At 38.1% G+C, this 10,945-nt stretch overlaps 1 protein-coding gene across 3 annotated transcripts; it reads right to left on the bottom strand.

The window, feature by feature from the left end:
- Positions 1 to 1,641: 1,641 nt before the first annotated feature.
- Positions 1,642 to 6,577, bottom strand: tmem115 (transmembrane protein 115). 3 transcript variants are annotated; one of them, XM_048209970.1, is made up of 3 exons: positions 6,103 to 6,577; positions 4,732 to 5,763; positions 1,642 to 3,063 (listed from the first exon to the last, which is right to left on the bottom strand). In XM_048209970.1, the coding sequence occupies exons 2-3, from the start codon at positions 5,586 to 5,588 to the stop codon at positions 2,835 to 2,837; spliced, it is 1,086 nt and encodes a 361-aa protein (XP_048065927.1). In that variant the 5' UTR covers positions 5,589 to 5,763; positions 6,103 to 6,577; the 3' UTR covers positions 1,642 to 2,834. The 3 variants fall into 3 exon arrangements, with proteins under 3 accessions (XP_048065927.1, XP_048065930.1, XP_048065928.1); XM_048209973.1 differs by having other exon boundaries at positions 4,732 to 5,636; XM_048209971.1 differs by having other exon boundaries at positions 4,732 to 6,577.
- Positions 6,578 to 10,945: the final 4,368 nt, after the last annotated feature.

The raw sequence follows: 10,945 nt of genomic DNA, 5'->3' as shown, positions 1-10,945 counted from the left end.
AACTTTTTTCCAGCTTAAAACAACCCCTACCACATAAGCATACCTTTGAATAAAGTTTCTCTGGAAAACTATAAATCAAAATGTCTCACGTAAAAGGTAATAACCAGCACCGAATATTATGTTTAACAGGTTTGTTTTTTGGAAGCGGTTTTCGATTTTTTTTAACGTGTAGAAACAGAAGGCAATCGCATTTAACAGGACATCCCTCAGGGTGGATGAGCTTGTTTGAGTGGATGATGAAGGGAGACGATAATGGTGCATGTTTGTTGCGCCATCTATCGGCGACTGTACCACGTTACACTGCCGTTAGTCCACAAACAAACCCGCCTGTTTTAATATTTAAGCCACATTTAAGAAAAATCTGTCATTATTTATTCACCATAATGTTTTTCCAAACCCGTATGACTGAATTTCTTCTGTGGAACACACAAAAAAAGACTACAAGCAGAATGAATTCTTCAGTCACCATCCACTTTTTATTGCATCTTTGTTCCAAATAATGACAGTGAATGGTTACCGGTGGAGGGCGCTATATTGTGGCTAGTTCCACTTCTCATCCCAGCTTCAATTGTTGTAATACACAGTACGCCTCATGCACAGCCTTTGTTAATTGCAAATATTTTAGCAATTGTTGGACATGCAAAGAAATCATCTCTGATCAAGGCCTAAACGTGTTGTAATCAGGGCTGTCAAATCGATTAATCGCATCTAACATAAAAGTTTGTTTACATAATATGTGTGTGTGTAAATATAAATATGTGTACATGTATGTATGTATATATAAACTTTTATTCAGCAAAGATACATTAAATTGATCAAAAAATGTTTTCTAAAATTTTAAAATAGCATAACTGTATTCAACACTGATAATAAATGTTTCTTGAGCACTATCAGCATATTAGAATGATTTCTGAAGGATCATGTGACACTTAAATCTGGAATAATGATGCTGAAAATCCAATTTTGCATCACAGAATTACATATGTATTAAAATAGAAAACCTTCTTTTAAATTGTAATAACATTTCATAATATTACTGTTTTGTACTGTATTTTTGATCAAATAAATGCAGCATTGTTGAGCATAGGAGACTTCTTTCAAAAGCATTTTAAAAAATCTTACTGACTCCAGTGTTAATGTACATATGTATACGTATATGTAGGAGTGTGTGGGTGTACATACAGTCAAACCAAAAATTATTCAGATATTTTTGATATATTTTTTTTACTAGTGGGTGCAGGACACTATAGTTCATTTATGTAAGTGAGGATAGCAAAATAAAGTACACTGATATATTATACCCAAAAATTCATCATACAGTGGACTATCAGTAAAATTAATAAAAACAAAAAATGTGGAACCAAAAATTATTCACTTTGACCTGACCATGTTTTGCTTAAGTGTTATCTGACATAATTAAGATTATTTTTTCTGATACAATTGAACTCTGAGATCTTGTCATATTTTATTACCATTTTTTAAACTATAGCGAATAAACTGTATTAATGAATGAAATGTTCAAGGTGTCGGAATAAATTGTGGTTTGACTGTATATATTACAAAATAGCAAAGAAAATATACAAATAACATAAAAAAAACTGATCATTTGTTTTGAATCAATAAGGTCCTCTGGTACAGGTGTGTTCTTCATTCAATCTTTATTACAGATGGAGAGAGATCAGAAAATTAGGCTGAAACCTGAATCAGAGAATGACACTGCCAGAGAAGCATCAAGGCTGATGCCTTGTAACCATGAGAAAACAGGTCAACAATTACTAGTAATAAAAACCCCAAAGAAAAAAAAAAAAAAAGTTAAAAAATATTAGTGAAAATTTCAGGAACCCTACCCAAAAATCATACATAACCAGCTTTCTCCAAAGAAATAGCTGAGCTATTTGTCAGAATCTGCATTAAATGAAACTCAAGCCACATTGTGTAGACAATCTGTGTTTTATAAAAACAGGTCCATAATGTAAGCTCATAATTTAGAGTGCAACACTCTTATCAAAGCCAACACATATAGACAGATCATTAAAGTACAGTTGAGGAAAAGGGTACAACAGGGGACAGAATCAGATTCTGTATTGCTATCATCATTTCAAACTACTCTGAACAAAAATATCTTTGACATGACTGTATCCAACTCTCTCCTCTCTATGCCTCCACCTATCAAATCGCCATGACTGAAAACAGGATATCAAAGGGCCACATCCTGTGAAAGCAGAACCTTAAATTAGAGATCACATTCTTTGAAAAGTCCCAAAATTTGCAAACAATCTTCACTTTAAGCAATCCAGCTCTTGACGTTCCAGACATTCTAATGATGCTGTTACATCAGTAAGCAGCAAGAAGTCCCATGGTCTGCTCAATAAATATCAGAAATATTGTCTTTTTCCTGATAAAGCCCAAAAAACACCCAACAAAAAGAGGCAACCCATAAACATTTTGTAGAGTCTGCCATACATTTAAAAACAGAGTTTCAATCCCATCAACCATTAGAGCATTTATTCAGAAAAGATACACCCCAGAAACCTTACACAAGAGGCCAGAGGGAGAGAAGATATTCTTGTTTTAACAAAGCAGAAGTACTGGAGCACTGTAGTTGCTATGATTCAGGCTAGTCCAGGGCTTTTTGTACAGCTGAAAAACTGAGTGTGGATGTCTTTGTCATTTAGTTTACTTATTTGGGTAATGTGTTCATTTAGTGGCAACTCCTTGTTTGTCTATGTAAAACTTTACCAAGATAGTGTGTGTGTCATTTCTCCAGTAGCATTTTTGTAAGGTTAATTTGAACTCTGCAGGACAAAAATAAGGATTGTGTGTGTCTGTGTTTGTTAGGAATGGGTTGGAGCATCTTCGAAACTTATGATGCTGGACTCCTGTTGTCCCGTAGGATTTTGTGTGGTGCTGGGTGCTGGTGGCAAAGTCTCTCGGCTTGAAAGGAGAGGAGTGTCTGTCCGCACCTCCTCATCTTCATCATCCTCCTCATCTTCCATGCTGGGCCAAGCCGACTGGTCTTCCACACGCTTTAGACGCTCGTTCAGAGCTTTCAATGCCAATTGCCTATGGGAAAACATATGAAAATGAACTGATGCTGCTATCAGCCAGTGAAGGTGCAGTAAAAAAAGACAACAAAACAAAGAACATCAGACTGATCTACTTCAAATTGATTTACTTAATTGGCTCTAGAGATGCACAATACGTCAGAACTATATTGGTCACTGGCGAATAATTTATTAAATAAAGCTGAAATTAAATAAAATACAAATATTAAATGAAAATGTAAATTTAAACTCAAAGAAAATTTTGAAATGTTACATTGGCAACTAACTAAAGTAATAATAAGTTTAAGGTAAAGTACGAAAATTACTAAAACTGAAATAAAATTAAAGTAAAACATGAATATTAAAGGATTAGTTCACTTTAAAATGAAAATTACCCCAAGCTTTACTCAACCTCAAGCCATCCTAGGTGTATATGATTTTCTTCTTTCTGATGAACACAATCTGAGTTATATTAATAAGTATACTGACGCATCCAAGCTTTATAATGGCAGTGAACGGGACCAATGAGTATAAAGCTCAAGAAAGTGCATCTATCCATCATAAACGTACTCCACGTGGATCCAGGGGTTAATAAAGTCCTTCTGAAGTGAAGCAATCCGCTTGAGTAAAAAAAAATATCCATATTTAACAAGTTATAAAGTAAAATATCTAGCTTCCATATTCAAACCACCTTCCTTAACTTTCGTAAGTTGAATACGGAAGACGGTCTGGCGGAAGCTAGATATTTTACTCTATAACATGTTAAATATGGATATTTTTCTTACACAAATACATCACTTCAGAAGGCCTTTAGTAACCCCCTGGAGCTGTGAGGAGTACGTTTATAATGGATGGATGCACTTTCTTGAGCTTCAAACACGTTGGTCCTGTTCACTGGCATTATAAAGCTTGAATGCATCAGGATATTTATTAATGTAACTCCGATTGTGTTCATCTGAAAGAAGTCATATACACCTAGGATGGCTTGAGGGAGAGTAAAGCTTGGGATAATTTTCATTTTAAAAGTGAACCAACTCTTTTTTACAAATCACACAAAAAAAAGACAAAATAATGTAACAAATTGTTAAAAGACCCAACTCAAAATATTAATAAATACTATGACAGTATAAAATACTAAAATAACACCGAGCTCCAAATCAACATCCATTTTTCATACTGTACATTATAATGTTGTAATGCCTAAATTCATTTGTAACATTTAAAACGATTGACATTTTTAATTTATTTAGAAGAAACAGCACTAGGGCTGGGCAATATATCGCATGCGATTGTCACGCGCATTTCGTCAGTAAAGCCGGTTCCCTGATTACCGCTAAATCGCCATCACCTGCTTTCAAATGGAGCGGCATTTAATAGACAGAGCCGTAGTTCACTGACAAGCTACGCAATATCGCGTTCATTATCGAAGGCGATTCATCTGCGATAATGAACGCGGTATTGCGTAGCTTGTCAGTGATCTACGGTTCTGTCTATTAAATTGCGCTCCATTTGAAAGCAGATGATGGCGATTTCACGGTAATCAGGGAACTGACTTTACTGACGAAATGCGCGTGACAATCGCATGCGATATATCGCCCAGCCCTAAACAGCACATAAATTTAATATCAGGCACAACATGAAAATAAATATGGGCTTTTTTGTATTGGTCGGAATGAAATAAACATACCTCCGCCTTTCTGCATCTTGAGGGTCTGTGCCTGGCAGGCTGATGGTGATAGAGGACGGAGCCCCAACATCGTAGCGCTTAACCATTTTACGACAAACTTTCATCTTCACAAGGGCGGCGTGCACAAGCCCGGCTGCGAACCCAACAGCCGGCTGGAGTGCCTCTGGGAAGAAAGAGGCGAAGGCAAAGTGGTCCGACATGTCTCCACGCCCCCTAGGGTGCCTCTGGTAGAAGCGCAGGTAAACCCACCCAGACAGAGCGCCGTACCCACACCCTGCTAGTGAAGCTGAAGTGTCCAGCAGCCCCGCTAGCCGCAGTACAGCTATTGCGAGCAGAGCTAGTGCCGGGGCAGCTTTCAAGCGTACTTGAGGAACTCGAAGCACTGTGGTGTCACCCGCAGTCTGCTTCAGCGCAACAAGAACACCCCCAAGAAAAGCGGGTGCGCCGTACACCCGCACGGCAAACAGGTAGTCCAGGTCAAAGGTCGCAGCGTAGGTGAGAAGGTAGGAGAGTCCAGATAGGAGGCCGGCTGCTACATTTACCACAGCGTAGAAAATCAGCAGTTCCAGCGCTCCCCATAATGGCTCCAAAAGCCGCCCGGCAACCATCACGGTAGCAATGTTTGCCGCCACACCAAAAACATGCTGCTCCACCACCGCATGGGTCAGAAGCGTCCAAATCCAGAAGTTGGGTGGAAAAAGGAAGCCAGGTGTGACGCCAAGCAGGTAAGTGGTGTTAGCAGCCCAGGAGAGCAGGTACAACAGGATTACTGTGGCACATATGGATTTGACCACCACGCTCGTGCTCGCGAGAGCACTCAGAAAGTGCTGCCGTGCCACTGGCAGGTAACGGTTCATCCTGATGGATTCAAGTCCTCAGATGCAAACGCTCCAGAAATGGTGACCCTAAGAAATCAGCAGCTTGTGTCAAACATGAGGAACACAACCAGGAGCTGGAACCCAGACATCAACATGCATGGAGTGTGACCTCATCAACAGAGGTTCTGCAACATATGAAACTTTGGGATGGTGCCTTTGATGAAGACAGAGGAGAGAAAATGACTATTACCTCACACTGGTCTTACAGGTGATTGCAACACTTGTGGTGAGATAAGTAGACCTCAACCTCCCTCAAAAATCAAAGAACTGTTGTTTTAAATAATGTTTCCTAGCAAATATAATATATAATCTGTCAATTGCGCATACAAAATACTAAAGCTTTATTTAAGGTAAATGTCGCTAAATAAGTAGTTGACCTTACTGACAAAACATTATTATGACTATCTACATGCTCAGGCTTTCCTGTTTCTGAGTTCTTAACATATAATTCATCACTTATGAGTTTCTATCAGAGTAGGTACTCTAACGTTACCTGCTTATCAGCACCGTCTGCTAACACTCCATAAACCCCACCTCCTCGGTCTGTTTTAACAAAATTTTCATGTCAGTTTGACAGTCTCATGTCTTATAAAAGTCTTTTGGTTTTAGTTCAGGCACTTGCCGTTTGTTTTACGAGTAAAACACGCGAAAAAGGGCGAGCTTTGAGCAGCTTTCTCTCCGGTGGCATGTCCTCTCAGACCGGCCTGGAGTCGCAGTTCAGTCCGTGGATTTCCTCTCACAGCAGGCCTTCAGGTAACAGGTTTGAAGCCAGAAAGCGTGAATCCGAAACAAATGTCCAGGGCTTCTCTTTTTAATATCCTCACATCGACATTTCCCTTGAATTAAGCTTGTTTTGCTGTTTGAGAGTGTGGCGTTTCCAGCTAACAGCCACAAAGCGCAAACATCAGATTTGCAAACGTCACCGTCCAGCGTTGCGACTGGGCGTGTCGTTTACGCTGCCGTTTAGCGAAGAACGCTGGGAAATGTAGTCCTTTTTCCCCCCTTGAACGCTAAACAAGTCGTGTTTTTCTTTTCAGCGGCTGTTTTTATATATTCATTCAAACTAACAAGTAGTTATTTTATGTATTTATTAGTATTTTTTAATTACTAATAAAAAAAATCAAATAGTGACTAGTAGGCTAGCTAGGTACAAATATTTAGCTTTGCTGGTAACTATTGCTTAAAGTAGCAACCCCCACGCCATAGGGAATTTTGCGTGAGGGCAAACGCAAATTTCCCATCGTGTTCAAGTTGGTCACGCGGATTCGTTGACCAACAGAAAGTTGGTTGATTTGAAAGTGACTTAAAGGATTAGTTCACTTTTAATTTACTCACCCCCATGTCATCCAAGATCTCCATGTCCTTCTTTCTTCAGTCGAAAAGAAATTAAAGTTTTTGATGAAAACAGTCCAGGATTTTTTTTTTCATATAGTGGACTTCAATGGAGCCCAAACGGTTTAAGGTCAAAATTACAGTTTCAGTGCAGCTTCAAAGCGTACTACACAATCCCAGACAAGGAATAAGGGTCTTATATAGAGAAACCATCACTCGTTTTCTAAAAAAAAAATTACAATTTTATATATTTTAACCATACATGCTCATCTTGAACTAGCTCTCTTCTTCTCTATTAGAATTCCGGCAGTGTAGACACTGCTAAGTGTATTACTGCCCTCCACAGGTCAAAGTTTGAACTAATTGTTTATATACTTGCACTAGCATATTGTATATGACAATTTAGTTCAAACTTTGACCTGTGGAGGGCAGTAATACACTTAGCAGTGTCTACACTGCTGGACTTCAAATAGAAGAAGAAGAAGAGAGCTAGTTCAAGATGAGCATTTATGATTAAAATTTATAAAATTGTAATTTTTTTTTAGAAAATGAGTGATTTTTTCTCTAGATAAGACCCTTATTCCTCGTCTGGGATCGCGTAGAACGCTTTGAAGCTGCATTGAAACTGTGATTTTGACTTTCAACTGTTTGGAGGCCATTGAAGTCCACTATATAGAGAAAAATCCTGGAATGTTTTCATCAAAAACCTTAATTTCTTTTCGACTGAAGAAAGAAAGACATGAACATCTTGGATGACATGGGGGTGAGTAAATCATCAGGAAAAGTTTATTTAAAAGTGGACTAATCCTTTAAGTTTGAGCTGTGAATACAAAATAGTGATTAAATTGTTTTAACAAAAGAATAGTAGTAAAGAAATAATAGTCTATTGAATGAACAAGTACAAGTAACTAAATGCTATAGTCACTATTGGAGTAAGTATTAGTCTCTAATGAATATTTAATACTGAAATTGAAAAATATAGCCTACTAATTATGGGATTAAATAAAAATACTAGTTAGTTTGTTTTAAGTAATAAGTGGCAAATACCTGTGAAGTGACATGACAATGCTAATGCATTGTCCTACATAGTCCACTAGATGGCAGACAAAATTAATCCCACACTGACTAGTGTGAAGCTTCTTAAGCCCATTTTAGTTGTGATACTTGAGTGATGATGACAAATATCTTGCATTCCATCAGATTCTGAAAAGGTTATGCAGATATACAGAGGGTGCAACCTCAGTTGTGTAGAGCAACATGTACTCGACTGTTCATTCAGCTGTTCTCCTTTGTACATCTGGAGTCTTGCATACCCGCTGAGATGCTGACAGGTATTGTTGCACATCTTGTGCCTTTACAGGTAGGCAGAGCAGACAGTGATACTGAAGCCAGAAAGGATAAAATGTTCTCACCCTCTCACACACAAAACAATTCCTGACGTCTACAAAGATTTAGCTCTCATAAATTCAATATAGTTTCAATTTTGATGGTTTTTGTCCATTCATCTATATCCTAGCAGTACACACGCACATTTAGCCTATGTATCATGGCAAAGACTTTCTATTGAGTTTATACTGAACTAATAATGTTTTCTATCCCCAAACCCTAAATCATTCAGCATTTTTACATTTTCATTAAGACAATTTACTATGTTTGTGGGGAACATCTGGTACCAAAGATGTTTAACTGTCATTTGGACCTCACTCACAATGTATGTAAAACCTGAATGCACACTAAGTTAGTGATATTTTCTATTTCCAAAACTAACCCATAACAGAAACCTTTATTTAGATTTTCATTATGCCATTTTTTACTAAATTTTCCTTATGGAGACCACTGGGTTCTGCCCATCCCCCCTAAACACACGCACACCGAATACTAAACAGGACCTTTTCCACAAATTCAATATGCCACATTTATAGGAAAAGGGAAGTCATGACCCACTGATAGCACTCTTTAATTTTTATTGCATTATGAAGGAGCTCTGTCTCCTCTCTCCCTTGCCTCCAGTGACACATTTATCCTCCACACCGAATCAACACCTGATGAACACATTTGGTTAGGAGACACAAATGCGTGTGGTGCATTTCAATGTGAGAGAAAGAAGCAAGGAGAAAAGAGAAAGATAATAGGGGGAGGGCAATAAGATCATTGTCGCTAAAAACTGCTGTCTGTCCAGGCTTTGAATATACACTCACATCATGCAAACGCAAACACATGAAAACACAATCACACTATCTGTCCTCTCCAGTTCTGTCAGTTTGTCATCCTGCTTTCAAGGTCACGTCATCTTTTCATCTTTGGTTCAGCATTCATCACACTACTCATCTGTTGTCTTCTTGTTATCACTCTTGTTAGCTGTTGTCAATTTTCTGCACTTTGCTCCGCAGAAAAATCATATGACATGTAAATGATGACAGAATGTTAATTTTCGAGTGAACTATCCCTTTAATTTCTTCTTATCTACAGTGTGAAATTGAATCTGCGTCACTGATATCATGTGATGTGCATTAGATATGAACAGTAATGTGGGCTTGTGTCTTGTTTTTTTTTTCTTCAGGCCTTTTGATGGCACTAGACCAGACAAGACCAGGCATTCCCAATTAAAGCCTCTGGTCTGCTGCCATACTTATTCACAGTCACGGTTCATGGAATGTGATCATAAATTACAGAGACTGTGAGAAAGAGAGAGCAGACACAACCTCTCTATTTAAACGGTCAGACAGTGAAAAACTTGGTTTCAGTGTGATCAAAGCAAATCCAGACAGAGCTGCAGATACCTGGGAAAGGTTTTATCACTAAAATGATACACAATATGTTTGATAAATTAACAAATAATGATTACAGGGACTGCTATTTGATAGCAGGACAATATGTCTGTCTGCTGCAAGATTAGGGACAGATCTGATTTGGGTTTGTGATTACATCACTAAACTGGGATAGTTCACCCAAAAATTCTGTTATTTACTCACTCATGTTGTTCCTAACCCATGTCAAGCAAAGATGTGTTGTGAAGTGTGTTGATGAATGTTTATATGTGAATAAAAAGCCTACATTAAATCTGTCCAGTCTATAAAGCAATCCTGCCTCTTCAGAAAATTTGGACTAAATCACTCATTTCATATGGATTAGTCCTCTTCAAATAGCTGTGAATAAAGATACAGAAATCGCTTAAATTTCATTAAAAATATCTTCATTTGTGTTCCCAAGATGAATGGAAGCCTTACAGGTTTGGAACAACATGAGGGTGAGTAAATGATGGCAGAATTTTCATTTTTGAGTGAACTAACCTTTTAAGACAGCTTCCCACTGTCTCCGACATTCACGTATGATTATCGCCTCCTCTAGATATTAAATACTGTTCAAATACACAAAACAAATGACCAAAAATATGTCTGAAAGAAATACATTGTAAGTTTTCTAGGGCTAATCATTGTTAACAATTAAGTTATTGTTTCAGGCCTCAGCTCAGGAGTCCTGGCTGACAGATTAAAAGCACAATATGTAATTTTCCGCCTCGCCTATTCAAAACAAAGGCGTAGCTTGATGACGCCAAGTTTGTGTGGGGAAATGTCGTCTTCTTTACCTCACAGCAGGTAAAAAAGAATCCAACAGGACTCAGGCAGAAGTCATGTTCATTGATGAGATTATTAAAGGTCCCCTAGAATTAAAAATTGAATTTATATTGGCATAGTTGAGTTCAGTACATGGAAATGACATACAGTGAGTCTCAAACTCCATTGTTTCCTCCTTCTTGTATAAATCTCATTTGTTTAAAAGACCTCCGAAGAACAGGCGAATCTCAACATAACACCGACTGTTACGTAACAGTCGGGATCATTAATATGTACGCCCCCAATATTTGCATATGCCAGCCCATGATCGAGGCATTAGACAAGGGCAGGCAGTATTAACGTCTGGATCTGTGCACAGCTGAATCATCAGACTAGGTAAGCAAGCAAGGACAATAATGAAAAATGGCAGATGGAGCGATAATAACTGAC

This window comes from Megalobrama amblycephala, linkage group LG12 (assembly GCF_018812025.1).
Source record: "Megalobrama amblycephala isolate DHTTF-2021 linkage group LG12, ASM1881202v1, whole genome shotgun sequence".
Lineage (NCBI taxonomy): Eukaryota > Metazoa > Chordata > Actinopteri > Cypriniformes > Xenocyprididae > Megalobrama > Megalobrama amblycephala.
This window is presented reverse-complemented; position numbering and strand designations above follow the sequence as displayed.

Excerpts from the sequence above, each read along its gene's own strand:
- tmem115 (XM_048209971.1), bottom strand. The coding sequence starts at position 5,588 with ATGAACCGTTACCTGCCAGTGGCACGGCAGCACTTTCTGAGTGCTCTC. Across the intron at positions 3,064-4,731 it reads CAAGATGCAGAAAGGCGGAG|GCAATTGGCATTGAAAGCTC; the intron begins GTATGTTTATTT and ends GTTTTCCCATAG.